Source organism: Osmerus mordax, chromosome 3 (assembly GCF_038355195.1).
Source record: "Osmerus mordax isolate fOsmMor3 chromosome 3, fOsmMor3.pri, whole genome shotgun sequence".
Classification (NCBI taxonomy): domain Eukaryota; kingdom Metazoa; phylum Chordata; class Actinopteri; order Osmeriformes; family Osmeridae; genus Osmerus; species Osmerus mordax.
The window spans coordinates 15513143-15532667 of record NC_090052.1 but is presented as its reverse complement, the minus strand read 5'-3'; the positions used below and the strand labels follow the sequence as shown (position 1 = coordinate 15532667).

The window sequence follows — 19525 nt, the reverse complement described above, 5'->3', positions numbered from 1 at the left end:
TGGGGGAAACTGCTACTACAAGTTTAAATAGGCACCAATTGATATTTACTTTGCATCATGTCTAATACGATTAAAACCAAGGTGACGTCGAGGCTACAAATCACAAGCGTATAGCCTATAAGCAAAATATGTATTACCTGTTTGTAGTATGTTTTTATATTTAATATAACATTGAACATGCTATTTTATTAAAGATCCTGTAAAGCAAATTCCATGATTTGCTTCTCAGTACATTATATACGTGTGAAATGAGTGTTACATCGCAGCAGATCGCAGCCGATCGCAGGCAGTGTGTCCCTGCGATCGGCTGTGACGCGCCTGGAAGCGCCGCCTTTTTTCTTTCGGCGCCCATGTTATCAAATGGGACCGACCACACTGGCTGCGAAGCGCCGCGATTGCCTGCGATCTGCAGCGATCGTTTCGTTTCGGCAGCTGGTCAAATTTTTTCGCGAGACGCTTGCGAAATCGGCTGCAGGATGATGAAATACACCATATTAGTTGATATATTTGAATAAAAAAACATGTTATTAAGATTTTACTCCATTAATTGTAGACTACGGTAAACATTTGTTAAGTTGTAGACTTTATAATATTTTTTTTATATTACTTTGGAGGCCTATACGTACAATATTCACTGTATATAAAACTTAACTACACAATGTTGGTAACGAACGGCCTTTACATGTGGTTAACCTGATGAAAACGAATGAAAATAAACGGATTGATCTGTTGAGCTAGCATGCCCGTAGTTGTTTTTTTTTTGAGAGAAACGAGTTGTCACGCGTTGAACACAACACACATGCGTGCAGACATAGCCTACCGAGAGAGAACCCCCAAGTCGATTATGAAAATCAGCGAGAAATTCAAGGAGATGGATGACATCAAATTAATTCTCTAAGTTGAAAGCACAGGGAGTTATGACCCCAAGCACCTATTTGACAAGGACAACGCAAGGATCAATGCTGGGATATGCCATGTTTATGTACCACGTCAGCATAAAGGAAAGCTCAGAGTAGCTGAAAGGTAGGGCAAGCCGTTTTAACATTTATTTCTACAAACGTACTAGTCACTATTTTGAAGTTACTAGTAGGCCTACTTATTCTTTAGTTACTAGTAACTAATCCAATAGTTACTAGTATCTATTCCCGTTTTACTAGTAACTTTCATTAGATACTAGTAACTATTCTTTAGTTACTAGTAACTAATCCAATAGTTACTAGTATCTATTCCCGTTTTACTAGTAACTTTTCATTAGATAGTACCTATTCTTTAGTTACTAGTAACAATTCAGACATATCCCGAAACCAATAAGTACTAGTAACTATTGCCAACAAGATATCTAGTTAACATGCAAATTAGCTTCTGAAGATATCTAGTTAACATGCAAATTAGCATTTGAAGATATGTAGTTAACATGCAAATTAGCTGCTGAAGATATCTAGTTAACATGCAAATTAGCTGCTGAAGACCACACCTCACAGAAGACGCCGTTTTAACATTTATTTCTATAAACGTACTAGTCACTATTTTGAAGTTACTAGTACTTATTCTTTAGTTACTAGTAACTATCTATTCCAGTTTTACTAGTAACTTTCATTAGATACTAGTAACTATTCTTTAGTTACTATTAACTAATCCAATAGTTACTAGTATCTATTCCCGTTTTACTAGTAACAAATTGCACATTTTTACAATTGTATTCTATGGGGCTCTGCTTTACAGATATCTACTATTTGTTTCCAAATAGTATCTATTCCAATAGTTACTAGTATCTATTCCAGTTTTACTAGTAACTATTCATTAGATACTAGTAACTAATCTATTGGATTAGTTACTCGTAACTAAAGAATAGTTACTAGTATGTCCCACACTCGACCACAGTGTGTTTCGAGTGTGGGAAAAAGGCTTTATTTTGTGTCTATCTCTTTTTCAGAAACAACCTTCAAACCGGGTGGAGACGGCACATTACATTACATTTAGTCATTTAGCAGACGCTCTTACCCAGAGCGTACAGTACAGGGACATTCTCCCCGAGACAAGTAGGGTGAAGTGCCTTGCCCAAGGACACAAAGTCATTTGTCACGGCCGGGAATCGATCCAACAACCTTCTGATTAATAGCCCGACTCCCTAACCGCTCAGCCATCTGACCATGCCCTAGGCCAGGTACCAGGCACCCGAGCAGGTGGGACGCGTAGGCAAGAACAACTCCCTGCTGCACAGGAGAACAAGCTCAACCTTGTGTTTTTTTGTTTTACTGCACTGTATAATATATGCTGGGGCAGGGACAGATGGTGAGTTGGACTTCGTGAACCAACCCAAACTCTGTTGCGGGTAGGGAAACGTAGACAACCCCAGAGCTCTGTATGTTGATTTCCAACTGCTGCATTAAAGCTGATATTATCGTACCTCTGCGACTCCAGACCACTCTTTCTAGAACACAGACTTGTTTCATTGAATACCATCATTATATATTGGAATAGACACAAAGAACTTAAATCTTTCAAGTGTGGTGAAGTAGGACAACGCAGGTGTCGCCAGGTGCCATGGTGGATCTAGTATTGGAGCTCCATTGATGTTGGCTTTTAATAGTTCTCATGTCCGCACTTAACTCAGAGTTGACATAACCGAGGTGAAGTTAGTTTCATATTCGACATTCGTCTCACATTCAGAAGACGCTACTTTGCAGCGTCGAGTTAGGGACCGGGTGAAAATTACCCATACAATTTTGAAAAATTATGACTTTTACAGTTAGGTCCATAAGTATTTGGACATTGACACAATTTTCATCATTTTGGCTCTGTATACCACCACAATGGATTTGAAATGAAACAATCAAGATGTGCTTTAAGTGCAGACTTTCAGCTTTAATTTCAGGGTATTTACATCCAAATCAGGTGAACGGTGTAGGAATTACAATACATTTTATTTGTGCCCCCCCCCTTTTTAAGGGACCAAAAGTAATTGGACAATTGGCTGCTCAGCTGTTCCATGGCCAGGTGTATGTTATTCCCTCATAAAGGGAGTTTGTTATTTCATTGACAAGGAGCAGATAAAAGGTCTAGAGTTCATTTCAAGTATGGTATTTGTGTTTGGAATCTGTTGCTGTCAACTCTCAATATGAAGTCCAAAGAGCTGTCACCATCAGTGAAGCAAGCCATCATTAGGCTGTAAAATCAAAACAAACCTATCAGAGAGATAGCAAAAACATTAGGTGTGGCCAAATCAACTGTTTGGTACATTCTTAAAAAGAAAGAACGCACTGGTGAGCTCAGCAACACCAAAAGACCCGGAAGACCACGGAAAACAACTGTGGTGGATGACAGAAGAATTCTTTCCCTGGTGAAGAAAAAACCCTTCACAACAGTTGGCCAGATCAAGAACACTCTCCAGGAGGTAGGCGTATCTGTGTCAAAGTCAACAATTAAGAGAAGACTTCACCAGAGTAAATACAGAGGGTTCACCACAAGATGTAAACCATTGGTGAGTCTCAAAAACAGGAAGACCAGATTAGAGTTTGCCAAAAAAACATCTAAAAGAGCCTGTACAGTTCTGGAACAACATCCTATGGACAGATGAGACCAAGATCAACTTGTACCAGAATGATGGGAAGTGAAGAGTATGTAGAAGGGAAGGAACTGCTCATGATCCAAAGCATACCACCTCATCAGTGAAGCATGGTGGAGGTAGTGTTATGGCGTGGGCATGTATGGCTGCCAATGGAACTGGTTCCCTTGTATTTATCGATGATGTGACTGCTGACAAAAGCAGTAGGATGAATTCTGAAGTGTTTCGGGCAATATTATCTGCTCAGATTCAGCCAAATGCTTCAGAACTCATAGGACGGCGCTTCACAGTGCAGATGGACAATGACCCGAAGCATACTGCGAAAGCAACCAAAGAGTTTTTTAAGGCAAAGAAGTGGAATGTTCTGCAATGGCCAAGTCAATCACCTGACCTAAATCCAATTGAGCATGCATTTCACTTGCTAAAGACAAAACTGAAGGGAAAATGCCCCAAGAACAAGCAGGAACTGAAGACAGTTGCAGTAGAGGCCTGGCAGAGCATCACCAGGGACGAAACCCAGCGTCTGGTGATGTCTATGGGTTCCAGACTTCAGGCTGTCATTGACTGCAAAGGATTTGCAACCAAGTATTAAAAGTGACAATTAGATTTATGATTATGTTAGTTTGTCCAATTATTTTTGGTCCCTTAAAAAGGGGGGGGCCACATATAAAATGTGTTGTAATTTCTTCACCTGATTTGGATGTAAATACACTGAAATTAAAGCTGAAAGTCTGCACTTAAAGCACATCTTGATACAGAGCCAAAATGGTGAAAATTGTGTGTCCAAATACTTATGGACCTAACTGTATAATGATTTTATGACTATAAAACCTCAAACAAACAGCAGAGTATTCCAACAATGTCTGGTATACTTCCACAGCCTTTAATTTTTCAATAATGTTTTTAAAAGAATGATAGAAAATCGCTAATCTCTGAAAATAGCATGAAATCTTCACTAATCTCAATATCTTTTTCAAATTTGCGTCAATAAATATCAAATATACACCAGACTATTCTAATAATGTCTGGCCTACTTCCACACCCTTTACTTTTTCAATTATGTTTTAAAGAAATGATAGAAAATCGCTAATCTCTGAAAATAGCATGAATTCCTTGCTAATCTCAATATCTTTTTCAAACTTGTGTCTAAAAATCTCAAATACACACCAGATTATTCTAATAATGTCTGGCCTACTTCCACACCCTTTAGTAGTAAAAGTACTAAAGTAAAGGGTGTGGAAGTTAAACGGGTTCACGCACATGCGCAGCTGGACTACTATTGTTGAACAGACTGAAAAACAGCTACATTTATTTACATTTACATTTATTCATTTAGCAGACGCTTTTATGCAAAGCGACTTCCAAGAGAGAGCTTTACAAAGTGCATAGGTCACTGATCATAACAACGAGATAGCCATAAAACATTGCGAGTAGCCAAAACATGACGCACACATTGTGAACAACCAAAGTGTACCTGTGAAAAAAAAGAAGCAACAATAATAAAAAACAATATATCACAGCGAGTACAAACAATTTTAAATCAGTTACCACTAACCACAAGAGCAACAAGTCTCTGAGCAAGAGTCATTGTGATCCTTGAGGGAACTAGTGCATTCCGGCTCTTTTTCGTGAGCCGGCTCGTATGGCTCAGCTCACCAAAAAGAGCCGGCTCTTTTGGCTCCCGAACGGCTCTTTAAAAAATACATGTTTTAACTATGAATTTGACTATGATGGGTGTGAAAACAATTTGAATTAAATTATTAAATGAAATCATACTCGACCGTAACCACATATCTTTAAAAATGCATTGATTTGTCATGGCTCTCCTCCGAGTTTTGACTACTCTCTGACTGTGTGAGTTGGCTCGGCCCTCCCTCATGCAGGATTGACAGGAACAGAATGTGAGGATGATCGTGTGCGCCTTTAAGCCTACAATTATTTTTCTGTTCTTCTTTGAATTAGTCAATTATTTTAAATACAATTAAAATTAGTTATTTCATAATCATTTAGTTTTTATAGGCTGTATTAATCTATTAAAAATAGAGTCGGCTCTTCAGATATGCGAGCCGGCTCTTAGAGCCGGATCGTTCACGAACGACCCATCACTAGAGGGAACTAACATCGGGTCAAGCGAACCATTCCTAAGTACCGTTGTACTCCCGGAACAAGTGCGTCTTGAGCCTTTTCTTGAAGGTGGAGAGACAGTCAGTGTCTCTGATGGAGGTGGGGAGTTGAGCTAGGCTAATTCATTTAATTCCTCATTCGAAAAACGAACCTACGGTATATTAAAGCAGACTATGCAGTGTGACTTACTTGGACAAAGAACAATATAATACACATTTACAATAGCCTATAATTACATGTTATTGAACTCACCCATAAAAAAAGATTAGGCCTAGGCCTACTCCAAAAAATAACAGAAGACAAATTAAGAGAAATCCTGGAAACCAAAAAGAACCAAATTAATGTGTCAATTGAATAGCTTGCATTTACACTTCGGTATATAAGAATATAGGCTAATAACATTCACTCAACACATTAGTCGCAAACACTTGGCCTCATGCTGAATTACTAGGTTGTTCGAACGTCTCGGCTTATAAATCAAATGTAGGCCTATTTGTGGCTACGTTTTGGTGTGCAACTGGTTGTCTGCCGTTTAGAGCGAGTTTTAACCAGCGTCTACAATGCCACAATTCCCAGTCTAATTAATGCAGGCTTTAGTCGACCTAGCCTACTACCTGACTGTAATCTGTAGCCAAACCGTGTTGAGGGAAACCGCTTTTATTCTATGCCGCTTTTATTCTTTAACTTCCATGTGAGAAATATTGAAAAACCTTTTAAATGGGCCACAGCAGCAGGAAGTAGGCTATCAGTCGATTTTAGATATATATATTTTTAATTGGTACTCACGTATAGTCATCCTTGTCTGTAGGCTACGGTACAAAGTATCCATAAGTCTACACGCCACCATTTATTGATCAAGGATTAACACAATAAATAGCCTTATGTTATAAGTCTAGGTCTAGGCTACATTCCCTGTCAGGCTATTAATGAGCGGCAGCTCGTAGAACCAGCAGAACCTCGCTGTTAGTGATGGGTCGTTCGCGAACGATCCGGCTCTAAGAGCCGGCTCTTGAAGGTGAACGTCGGGAGCTGGCTCGCATATCTGAAGAGCCGACTCTATTTATAATAGATTAATACAGCCTATAAAAACTAAATGATTATGAAATAATGAATTTTAATTGTATTTAAAATAATTGACTAATTCAAAGAACAACAAAAAAATACTTGTAGGCTTAAAAGCGCACACGGTCATCCTCACATTCTGTTCCTGTCAATCCTGCATGAGGGAGGGCCGAGCCAACTCACACACAGTCTGAGAGTAGTCAAAACTTGGAGGAGAGCCATGAAAAATCAATGCATTTTTAAAGATACGTGGTTACGGTCGAGTATGATTTCATTTCATAATTTAATTCAAATTGTTTTCACAACTATCATAGTCAAATTCATAGTTAAAACATGTATTTTTTAAAGAGCCGTTCGGGAGCCAAAAGAGCCGGCTCTTTTTAGTGAGCTGAGCCATACGAGCCGGCTCACGAAAAAGCCTTCTAGTTCCCAGTAACTGTTGACCAATATCCAAAATTCCTTTCATTTCTCGTCCTGGAGAAAGTAGTTTGTAGACAACAATAAAGATCTTTGAGAAGTTCCAGTCTGGTTTTTGTCTGAGGCATATTGAAACTGCTCTTTTCAGGGTTTCAAATTATTTCCTAATGCGTGCTGATGCAGGGCAGTTTTGTTTTGTTTCTGCTTGGAGTGCATTCACTGTATGCTTCCTCATGGATTGTTATTGATCGTTAGTGTAGTGTAGCCTATCTCTTATCATTTTTATGTAGACAATATACAGCTGTACCTTTCTTTCAAACTGAAGGTAGAGGGTAAACTATGTTGCAAGACTGCCTAACAGCTATCAATGATTGAATGTCATACAGTAACTTCCAACAGCTAAACCCTGACAAAACAGTGGTCCAAATTATAGGCCCTGAGGACAATTCAGATCAATTACAGCAGTGAATTGGTTCTTTAGCAGCCAATGTTAAGTAAACCACAAAAAAAACATCTTCTTTGACCAACACATGAACTTTAGATGCATGTAAAGAAAGTGGTTCTATTATTCTTTTTTTAATTTAAAAAAGTCTAAATCAAATCTGTATTATGCTTTTAAGACCTGGAAAATTATTCATGTTGTATATTTTTTTTTAACTCGCTTGATTCAAGAGCACCGTTTTGAAATGTGCGTTTTGCATCTTGTGCAGATTTTTTTCTGTTTTTCACTCGTTTTTTCTATTACTTTCAAGTATCTATTTTATATTATAGATTATATTTATTTCATTGTACAGCACCTTTTCACTTTTGTTTTGTGAAACACAAATTAAGTTTATTACCTACTGCCTCTAGAAACTATACAGCAGTAAGTAATACTGAACTAGTTTTGGGGAGAAAAAAGGAACAAAACCAAAATAATTTGTTACAAACCTTTTATTAAGATAATTCTTTTTTTTTTTTATCCATGTTGACATGTTATTTTTATATATTTCTAATATATATTTTACAGTTGTTAAATGTGCAGTTACCTTGAATAATATTGGGTCACAGTTACAGGTTTCACAAAGTTATTGGCACTTGGAACAACAAGATGAGCGAAAGAGCACTACAGGGTGACTAAGGGGTAGGAGCATGGGTAAAGACAAGTAGATGCCACTGCACTGTTTATTAAGCGTGTTCTTGGTACATATACACCTCATGCTATGAGTGCACAACTAATAACCCAACCTCTGGTGCCTCCATGTTTAATATACAGTGTTCATCTATACATGTACAGTATATACTCATATTTATATATATATATATATGTACTGGAAAAAGACTTCTCCATGCCACATTATACTTGACACGGTCTCCACTGGCCCATAATCTCCAGTGTGTGTGTGCTGGGGCATTTTAGGGAGCAGCTGCAATGCTTGGAGGTTCCAGTCTCTCGCGCACACATCAGGTACTATGTGGGACACACTGCTCTCTAGTGACGCTTCAGAACCCACTCAGTGCCATCAGTCACCAGCAGGGGGCGTACTTTAGTTTTTAAGAGGGTTTATCACATCATGGGGTCACCTTATTCTTTGAAGTAGCCCAGAGTCTGTCTGCAAGACACATATCATTCAGCTGCATGGCACTATCCTCAATGAGCATTTGCCAGCTGTAAAAATGAGCTAAACATGTACAATTTGGGCCCTGGCAGTTTCTCCATGCCACTTCATCAATGTTCTCACTCTGAAAACCCAATCAGGCTCCAAGAAGATCTTTAACAAAGCACACCTCATAACCATGATAAAAAGGTTGGAAAATCAACTTGAATCAGAGGTATATTTTATAGTTCAGTAGGATTTTATAGCAGTGTGTGCATGAGGAAATACAGAGGAGTGACATCTATGAAGTGTTGAGATTCCAGGGTTGTGGGTCAAAAGGATGCTGAAAAGCTCCCCATAAAAAGACTCAGAGACAGGCTTGTACATCAGGCCATCATCTATTCACTTCCCCTGTGGCTAACACCTACATGTGTAGACATGAATGCATGCAGGAAGCTGTTTTCACCCACATCAATAAACATCTCTGTGACGTTTCAACACAATCATGTAAAAAATATAATAACCAAACAAATAGAAAAATCAGCTCCTCACACCGTTTGCAAAGTCACTAACATCCTGTTCAGTCTGAAACACGAGATTCAAATCAACAATCTTAATATTTACATCAGGTGTCAGTCACTTATGAAAAGGAGCATACTGCTCTTCAACAAATAAATAGTGACCCTACAGGGTTAACTTCCCATACAAGCTCTCAACCCCTTAAAAGGTGCATAACCACTGGTTCATCTCATGTAAAGGGGCACAAACCACTGGTTCATCTCATGTAAAGGTGCACAAACCACTGGTTCATCTCATGTAAAGGTGCAGCCCCACTCATCTTTCCTGGGGGTGGAACATTTTATCAAATGCTTTTGATCAAAATCTAAATACACACATTTTGGACTTTCAATGCAATAGGGTTGTAATACAACAACAACCTTTACATGTCTACATGGTGTGTAGGTGTGTGTTTTTCAATGACCGTGTAATGTGTTGGTTAGGGGCTGCAGTGTGTACAACAACTTATGAACACAAACTCAACCATACTCAAGTAAACAGAAAACCACTGACATGCCCCCTTGAATCATACCCAACCTCATGCACACAATACACCCTACCTCGTCTCTTTCACTGGGACAAAGGCTGCAGCGTGCAATTCATGTACTGAACAACAGCCAAAGTGAAAGATTCCATCAGCCAATCACAAATGTAACCCTGCACATCTCCAGTTTGCAAACCCTGCATATAGAGCGCAATAAAAAGGCACATCCCACATATTATTTCACACCTATTTCCCCAGATCTTTATACCTTGCACAATGTCAGTAGTTAGCTTCTTTGAAGGTTATCGGTTCAACATTTAAGTTGGTCTAGAAAAGTAGTCATAGACTCAGCCATTTAGATCAAAGCTTAACATTTAGCTAGCCATGATTCCCAGCAAGCAATTTAGCTAGAGTAGCGACCACCATCATTAGTCGCCATTAAACAGTCACCAGTCATGTTCTCAACGGACCTCATTGTACTGTACATTTACACAATCGCAGAAAGAAGAGAGGAGTAAGATGTATCCTCTGTCTAATACACAGTGGGTAAAAATCTCAGTGAAACATATTCTATCACATTATTAGTTCGGTCTGTTGTATTAAAACATGACTGATAGGTCCCAATGTTAAGACTGCTCTAACGGTAAGTGTATGCAAAATAGCACTTTCCTTAATCAATATGACTTCTTAGAAACACTGCTCTTCAAAATATAATAAAGCAACATGAAGATCTTAAAAACAATCCCTCGTTTCCTCTCGGTGCACCGCGCTGCATGTGCTTCTATATAAATATCTATATTTATGACCACATATCCTGTTCAACGTACAATCATAAAACACTTCCGCCACACCTCTCCATTCATTTTGAACATGCTACAAGCATATAGGGCTGAAATGAGCAAAATGGGAAACAGAGAAAAAAATGCACGATACTTTTTTTTTTTTTTGTAAATGGAGGTTCAATTTTGTTCTGGTCAGAGGGAGAAGCAGGTGGGGTTGGAATACTATTGAGGTGGAGCGAGTGGAGTAAGGGGGCCTGCGGAGGGGAAAGCAGAGGGAAGAAGAGGGGATCCCCACCACCACCCTCACATCATCTGCACTAGAGCAACGCTGGCACTGCCCATTCAGTGCCGGGACATCTCCCCTTAGTCCTTCAACCTCCACCCTCAACTTCAAGGAATGTATTTCAAATTGGGGGTTGAGTGAACACCGACAAAAACAAAAAGGTTCAAGGGAGTTCAGTGAAAAACAGAACCCTCTTCCCCTTTCCCCACCTTTCCCCACTCCCCATCACTCACTACTGGATCAACATCCAGCAAGCAAAAGACCTTCAGGATCTGGTCTTTCACACTAGGAAGATCATAAGCGCCAACTTTGTGGTTCCACCTGCTTGCAATATCAACCTCCCAGAGTCACACGTTGGGACAGAAAGGTCAAAAGAGGCTCAAGCAGTCAGGCTGAGGGGGGTGGTAGAAGATGGAGCAATTACAAGTAAGGGGCATTGCCACATCACAACTAACCCAATAACTGCCCCCCACGCTAAAACAATGGACCACCATCCCCACCCACTGCCTGCAGCGATTCACCCGTGGGGCCCCCTGCCTCCACATCGGCCCCGCTCTCCAGGGAGACGGGGTCAAAGTTAGGCTCCGCCCCCAGGCCGTCATCCTCCATCTTGACGGCTTCGGGAAGGAAGGCTGAGTAGGCATCGCTCTCCGCCATCAGCAGCTTCAGCTTGGGGATCCAGCTCTTCCTCACCACCCGCCGGGCATTGGTGCACATGTCGGCGGCTATGGCATTCATCTCACTCTCCTTGAAGCTGGTGGCAAAGTTCTGACAGTAGACTAGGGGAGGGAGAGAGACAGAGAAGGGTAATTGGATAAGGACAGACAGGCACAGAAGAGAAAGTGCAGGTTGGGAAAAGGGTTGCAAAATGTTCTGGCATTTCCAAAGTTGGAAACTTTCCATGAGAATTAAAGGGAATATGTGGGAATTATATGGAATATATGCAAATAAACTGGAAATTTATAAAATTGCCTCTAAGTTAGCCTATAACAGGGAACCTAAATGCAGTTGGGAAAAAATAATGGCATAATCTTGGTTGAAATTCAGTTGAATTTCTACCCTGCGTATTCCTCAATCCTCAATCACATGCACCCAGCACTCTATTTCCTGCAGGGCTATTGGGCCCGCACCCCCTGCATGCAAAATGCATTCCTCCATCACATGCACAGATCATTTCTAGAATCCTGCACACTACAGCAGGACTATTGAAGCCACACTACTGCATTTGAGCCCAAGGACTACATCTTTTCAAAAAATATATTTTCAATGAAAATGACGCTGCCCACAAATAAGTAATAAAAAACATATCATTAGTTTGCATGCATGTCTACTTATGACCGAACAATATGTTGATTTTTATATATGATAGGTTGTATAAATTACTCAATTCAAAATCAATTCCCTTTAAACTTGGAGTATTTCCAAAATTGCCTAGCTTAACTCCCTAAGGAAAGCTTCTGGAGTTTCCAGATATGTCCCACCCTTTGCAACCCTAATTGGGAAGGGACCCAAGGAACAGTGATAAAGAGAGGAAGAGAATCGGGATGAGAGAGAACGAAGAGGTGATGGAGAGAGGACAAGGATGCACGCTGCCGTTTCACACCACCAGATGACTGTGTCTGTAAAGTTGCCAGCAGCAGGGATTTCCAGTATTCCACCCTATGACCCCACTCACATTTGACTGCGTGAAGCACTCTGTTGTCCAGAGGTTTGCGGCTGGGATCATTAGTGGAAGACCGTATTCCTGTTCCACAACTATTGGCCAGAGTGTTCCTGAAAGTAGAGAAACAATAGTGGGACGTGTTTTGCAAAAGTGTGCAGCATCTTTACTAGATGGACTTGCACACCATTAAGTCAGACAAAATATCAGTGTTAATTATTTTCTTCTCTATACTCCACCATATTTTATCGTCTGAATTCAGACAAATTCCACATCCCAAGGTGAGGTTTGGCAGGGACCGTCACAGACACACACACACTTACCTGTCAAAGAAGGCAGCCAGCAGTCTCCTGAGCAGCACCTTATGTCTCGTCCCTGCACTCACATGACAGTTCATCAGCTGGGCTCTTGATATGAACACACACGTACCTGTTTAAACACACACCATTACCATCACCATCACGTCAGCCAACCGGCAAACATACACATCCATTTCTACAAGCAAACATTCAAATGATTTATACCAGGGCAATGAGAGGAGGATGGTGGTATGTCGTGTGCGTCATTTGACCACTCCCAACCTGGGAGTACGATGTAGGGCAGACCAATAGTACAGTGTGGTACGAGGTGGTGCACAATATAGCTTCGCTACCACCACCCCCCGCTGCCCCCTCCCACCAACCTGAGACCAGTTCTAACTTCTCTGCAGGATCTCCCTCCTCGTACAGTTTGGGGTGGCAGCGGTTGCCTATCTGAGTGACGAGTTCGGCGGGGAGTGATGACAGGTCCTGGCGACCTCGCATGCGACCCCGAGTCTCTGTGTGGTCGGGCAGGGCCTCCACACGCTCACCTGCTGGTAGAAACGCATACACGGGCGCACACACACACATCATAATACTGAATACATCCTCTGGGCATCAACAGTTTGGCGGCCTTGGAAGACATTCATACACGTGCATGCACGTTTACAAACATACACACACACACACACAGTGTACCTGTGGCGCCTACGTTGAGCATGCTGTACATGGTGTACATGTTGCAGATCTGCCTGTACTGCTCCTCCGTGCTCTCGTCAGTCACCTCCTCCTCCTCTTCCTCGTCGTGGTAACTGATGGGCGAGTCGCTGGCGTAGGCGCTCATGGTGCCCGGGCTGGCGCCCTCCGACGTGGCGTTGCCCGAACCCGCCGAGCTGCCGTTAGTGCCACTGCTGTGGGCCCCCGAGACCCCCATCCCCGCAGCCCCACTGGCCCCCATGCCCATGGCTAGGCCCAGAGCCCCAGGACTCTGTATGGCACTGCCACGGACTGCCTCCTGGGAGAAGCGCGCGGCCTTCCTAATCCCTCCTCCTCCACCCGAGCCCGCCCCGTCTCTACTGCTGCTCCCCTCCCAGAGGCGTTTGGCCACGGGCGTGCATACCACGGAGTAGGGCGAGGCCTCTGGCTGGCTGTGCGGCGGCGGCTGCTGCTGCTGCTGTTGCTCGGTCTTTACCCGGGACACCAGGGGGAGGGGCGTTAGGCAGGCAGCAGGACGAGCCCCGCCCGAGCCGGTCTGAGTGACAGGGCTCTGGGGCTCGGAGGATGGGGCCTCCTCTGGATGCAGGCCCTGGGAGTCACAGCTGGGGGAGGACACCTGGGAAAGTGTGTGTGTGTGTGTGTGTGGGGGGGGCACAGCATTCATAAACATTTAAAGTGCAGGTACGGCAATCCCCGAGGTGGATGGTAAACTAATCTCAGATCCACACCACCAGGAACTCCTCCCAAGCTGGTGTGCCGCCCTACCTTGAGGAAGAACTCGGTCCCCTTCTCCATGATCTGCTGGATCTGGAGGAAACCGGCGGTGTACATGAGCAGGAACTGGTCTCCAACCGTCATGCTGAGGCGGCCGGTGTAGCAGAAGGCCAGGATCTGCTGGAAGCTCTGGGGCTGCACAGCCGGGGGCAGCTCCACCACCACAGGGCTCTTCCCCGCTGTGCTGCTGATGCTGCTGCTGCTGAACAGGTCTCGGAAGTAGGAGCTGCTGGCCGCTAGCACAGCACGGTGGGCCTGGGGGAGCACGGAAATGCTTCAAAATGTTTCTTCGGATGTTAGAAGAGCAGAAGGACCTCAATTTTATATTTTTTTTAAATGAAAAGAAATGAATAAAAAGAGGACGTCTTCTGTTCTTCTCTCAACACTCACCAGACCATCCAAGAGATGAATGTACAAACACAAGGATAGATCATCATCTATGTGCCGCTCATACTAAGCTCCTATCAGAAGTGGGAGGATGCTTTGAATGATGGACAGATTATAAGAAGGCTCCCTCTGCTACGTATCGAAAAACTATCTCTGGACATCCCACCTTGAAGGCGTGTCCCTTGACAACCACGGACACGTCACAGTAGAGCCCTTGGAGACGTTGCTCGTTCAGACACTCCAGGACGTTGTTGCCGAAGTTTGGGATCGCCATCTGAAGGGTCTGGGCCATGGTGCGCCTGCGCACACCACCTTAGGGGGTCTGGAGAAAAGAGGCGGATCGAGTGAGGCAAAGCAAGGGAAAACGAGAGGAGGAGAAAGAGGAGCGAGGTCAACAGTGTTATTTGAATGACAATTCCAGAGTATGTTAAATGGAGGGGCGCCGGGGCCCAGTTCAAACACCCGGAGGAAACCCAGTCAGCTGACCTCACCCAACACAGCGCCGCCTCCTGGAAACACATCACGGGAACACTTCTGATAAATTGTGTGTGTACTAGACTAAAGGATCATTGAATAAAAAGGACCCTGATTGAAACGTAGTCTGATAAAACGACACTATATACACATTATCATATGTGCAAGTACCATGTCAAGTTCTGAAGTACCATGTAAAGATTCTGACGTGTAGTAGACGAAGCTTGCGTCAACCTTGGGCTCATCTTTTTGCCATCTTTTCATCATCTATTTCAGAGGGTGTTTAATCCTGGTCCTCTGGGGTCTACTGTCCTGTATGTTTGAGATGTTTCCCTGCTCTAGCACACCCTTTTCAAATGAATGGCCATCATCAGGCTTCCACAGAGCTTGATCACAACCCATTCCTTTGAATCAGGTGTGTTGGAGCAGGGAAACATACAGGCCAGTGGACCCTGAAGACCCGGACTTAACACCCCTGATAGATTTGATCTGAATCGTGTTTATGTTCATAGCGCATTGACATGCATCCAATTCATTCGCTAAAATCTATGCTACATAGTGAACTTTCTGTATTTATTGATCCCTTGGTTTATTCAAAACTACTAACATGCACTCCTGCCTTGATTTTACATTGTCTCTGCTATTCAAGCTTCATTAAAGTGTTTACCAAAAGAAAAACTGTATTGCTATATAGTGCAGGTTCACAGTGAATTGACTTCATGAACTCTAAAAACTGTATCATCGGCCAGCTCATAATAAACACTGTAATCTAGATGTCAAAGGTCACACTAACATTTTAAAAGCCATATATCCACAGAGTGCATCTCAATGCTGTGTTGATCTTGTCCTGTCTTTTCGTCTGCTCAGGATATGTATAAAGAAAACCATGACGGGAGGCTTTTCTAGGATTGAGATGCACCCATTACTGTGCAACACTTCCACCACACCCACTGTACAGTTTAAAGCCACCTCATCAAACCCCACATTGACAATAAACAACTACTGGTACACTGATAAGCACGTCAAGCTACCTATATTCATATGAATCAGTACGCATAGCTGTGTCCGCTTGCTATCAGAGCACACAAAACATGTACATAAACCCAAGTAAAGCAAGACACATACAGACATATTAGTGTCACTGACAATTAACTACGCTGGCCACTGAGTTCAAAGCCAACTCTATGAGCACTTCAAATGATTTTACCAATTTAAGTCTGATTAGCAGATTAAGCCTGCAGTAAGCAGCCCATCATATCCAAACTGCTTCATCTGGGATCAAGCCAGACTCCATGGTAAAAAGAAACACTCCCTTTGTCTCTCCCTCTCTCAAGCGCTCTCACACAAAAACCCAGATGAGCACACACACAAAACCAAACAAACATAAAGAAACTCTCACACACACACTTAGACAATACTGCTTGTTTACAGTTTGGCAGGGCATAGCAACGCAGAGACAAGAATGAAAGTGGGGTGTGTTGCAGTTTGCCTGTGTGAGAGAGAAAGGGTAAAAAGGCAGAAAGAGATTGAGATGAAGAAGGGGGACTTGTACATGGGGCTGTCCCAAAGGAAAAGTAATCTCCAACGTTAACAAATATATAGGTGAAAGTGCAGCAAAGTAGCCTAGCTCACTGCCCAGCTGATTTCATACAAACCACATAAGCCATGGAGGGGGGAAATTAGGTCAATCGTGCCTACAACATAAAACCAAGGAGCCTGAGGAATGTTTTGCCAGAATTTAAGTTTGAGTTAATAGCTAGCCTATGCATCTGTGTTATAGTGTAAACTATCGACATCAACTGCTAAAAAATATGCACAAAGTAGTTCGCTATTGACATTGGAAGACCAGGCTGGCACAGTACAGCTCTCTAGGCATTTCCTGGTTTTAATGCTCCTCACATTTGATTGCATCTCTCGAGCAAACGATTTTTTCCCCTTGTGTTTTGGAAAAACTTAATTATTTTACTAATGCTAATTAGAATGTCATGTTTCGACGTTAATATGGGTATATACTTCACGTCTGTCTCACCCTGGTAGCGTTTGACCAGACGGGATGCAGGATCAAACTGGGTCGGTAACGCTGTAGCTGCACCGGGGTGACCGTGCCGCGCAGTGTGCCAGTCTGCCCGGTTGGAGTGCTTCACTGGCACGGCCCAGGGTCGAGGGAGGATGGCAGTGAGCGTTGCCGCCTGGTAAAGAAGCAGGTTTCCGTGGCGTCAAAGCGCGCAAGTAATGACAAGACCTCAGATTGATAATTTTCACATTTGTCGCTCAAGCTATCTTTTAGCACTGTAAGGTTCGTTTCCCATTCGAGCACACCGCGCAGGCCTGCTTGACAGGACGCTAAGCTAACAAGCTAACAGCAAGCCCTGCAAAAATAATTTGGGTTCGCCCCAGCGCACCATCTACTCTCACAAGCACTTAATATCCTATGCTTTCGCGACAGTGCACGGAATCAAATACAGCGATTTATTATAATATTTTCTAAATAGAATTTTCACAGTTTTTTCGCGACGTCCGCTACCTAACTTATTTAAATATTTTTGGGATGGGGAAATCGCTCCCCCTGCCATTCTCCATTTTACCGACATCAACAGGTCATCCCAGGACACGCAGCAGCTGAGGGCGAGCCAGACGGAACCAGTGCGGCACGGAGTGGGGGGTGGCGGTAGGAGACAGACAAGACGAGCTAGCTATTTAGCTTGGTAATCATGCCAACAGTTAATTTCCGATCAACTTCGCGATAAAACCTAAACACAGACTAAATAAATCACTACCGCAAAATGATTACGGATGTCAGCCTGGCAGACTTAAACTTGAAAGTTACGTGTCTTTAACAGAAAAACTTTTGTAAGACGCGACTTTTTCCTGAGTCGTGCTTGTGCACATGGAAAAGAATACGCAGATTTAGAAACAATGTGTTAAAGTGACGCGGCCGGTAACTCTACCAACCCTTTCCTAAACAAAAGTCTTCATACTAAGACATTCAAGACGCTAACGTTCATTAGCTTTATCAGCCCCAAATTACTATGCCATCTAGGAACGCGGGCACCACAGTGTATTCGGACATCCTCTTTCGACCCTGAATCCTTAAACGACCCCGGCAGTCGGCACACACTCACCGCTAGCTTAGAAACCGTTGCAATAGAGGAGACTTCGGTAGCAGCGCTCTCCTCGCTTTTCCTTTACTACAGGCAGCCATTCATTGTGGGCTATGGCGAGACACCGATCACAGAGTTATCGAGGACAGTATGTAACTACAACGTCCCAGGAGACTGTAGAGCTCAGAGCAACCGATCAAACGCGCTAGATGGAGACAGGCAAATCGCATGATCGTCTCGAGCGCAGCCTCAATTTGGGGAGACCTATCCCACGGAGTGGAGTGTGCGCATTGGCACAGCAACCGCATCAGACAGTGAACAAAAAAGGCCTCTCATTTTCTCTGCCTCCCCGTGTGCGAGCGATAAAAAGTAGGCCGTGTGTGCTTGCATGCGTGGGGGTGTGTGTGTCTAGACTGTTAACTTAGGTGAACCTGGTGCGCGCATAAAATACCAATTAACTTTCAACGTCTACAGAACTACAACAGAATCATGCAATCAAATACCAAAAGACCTCTGTTAATAATAGGAGGCGTAGACTCTTATTAAACACGTGTGTTAATCAAATACAGTAATTTAGCACGCTCACATTAATGTGTATTTTATATGTATTTATGTTTGGGCATAAAACATATTGTGCATATTTTGTAGCGAGCATTACAATTCTGCATACATATATATATATATAAGCAAAGACCTCAGTATTTGACACAACATATTACGGAATGAATACAATTCATGTTTGGGTTTAATGCTTTTTCATGAATACATTTTCCACAAGAGTATTGAGTCAGTATAGTTTGTCATAGATAAATATGCTGTAGCTCTAAATATACTGGTTGTACAGGTGGACCTCTGGTGAAACTATCAGCCCTGGAGGACAATATACTTTGAAGGGAATCTGTTCACTTTTACCTGCTGAGTACAATTTGTTTAGCTTACAACAAACCTAAAAGTGTACAACTGATGATTTTTCCTCTGTAACCTGTTTGTGTTTCAGGTGTTGTTGAATAACTATTGCATCTATCTTCATGGCCTTTCCTGGGTTTGATCTTACCATTGATTTACCTGAGTTGGAGCATATTTTAACTGGATATTGGGTTTAACTAAATTGAGTTTAACTTGGATACATTTTACTTTGCTGGTTGGGTAGCTAGCTACTGCGTGGGGTTATATCCATCCCTATTCCACAACATGTGACGATTGTGTTTACATGAACGATCTTCAATGAAAACGAGCACAGGTTAGGTTCAGGCATAGGCAC

The 19525-nt window shown here is 42.7% G+C and overlaps 3 protein-coding genes across 8 annotated transcripts in view; all 3 read right to left on the bottom strand.

The window, feature by feature from the left end:
* LOC136941056 (histo-blood group ABO system transferase-like) overlaps window positions 1-6629 on the bottom strand; it is a 45715-nt gene extending 39086 nt beyond the window's left edge. For 3 of the 4 annotated variants that reach the window (XM_067233443.1, XM_067233445.1, XM_067233444.1), the window contains exons 1-2: window positions 6476-6629; window positions 5942-6005 (exon numbers count right to left, since the gene is read on the bottom strand). In XM_067233443.1, the coding sequence (XP_067089544.1) occupies window positions 5942-6005; window positions 6476-6536 (125 nt within the window). In that variant the 5' untranslated portion in view covers window positions 6537-6629. The remainder of the gene's footprint in view (window positions 1-5941; window positions 6006-6475) is intronic. The other variant, XM_067233446.1, reaches the window with a different exon arrangement.
* A 4457-nt stretch (window positions 6630-11086) lies between these two features.
* Window positions 11087-18368, bottom strand: nacc1a (nucleus accumbens associated 1, BEN and BTB (POZ) domain containing a). Of its 3 annotated transcripts, XM_067233130.1 has the most exons (9): window positions 18286-18368; window positions 17193-17352; window positions 14856-15011; window positions 14294-14557; window positions 13511-14144; window positions 13195-13365; window positions 12836-12941; window positions 12528-12625; window positions 11087-11631 (listed from the first exon to the last, which is right to left on the bottom strand). In XM_067233130.1, exons 3-9 carry the CDS (start codon window positions 14979-14981, stop codon window positions 11327-11329), a joined length of 1704 nt encoding a protein of 567 aa, XP_067089231.1. In that variant the 5' UTR covers window positions 14982-15011; window positions 17193-17352; window positions 18286-18368; the 3' UTR covers window positions 11087-11326. The 3 variants fall into 3 exon arrangements, with proteins under 3 accessions (XP_067089231.1, XP_067089232.1, XP_067089233.1); XM_067233131.1 differs by lacking the exon at window positions 17193-17352; XM_067233132.1 differs by lacking the exon at window positions 18286-18368 and having other exon boundaries at window positions 13195-13362; window positions 17193-17572.
* The window catches only part of ighd (immunoglobulin heavy constant delta), a 63883-nt gene continuing 60567 nt past the window's right edge, over window positions 16210-19525 (bottom strand). Inside the window, 2 exon segments of the mRNA XM_067232719.1 lie at window positions 16210-16235; window positions 17193-17352. Of these exon segments, the coding sequence (XP_067088820.1) occupies window positions 16210-16235; window positions 17193-17352 (186 nt within the window).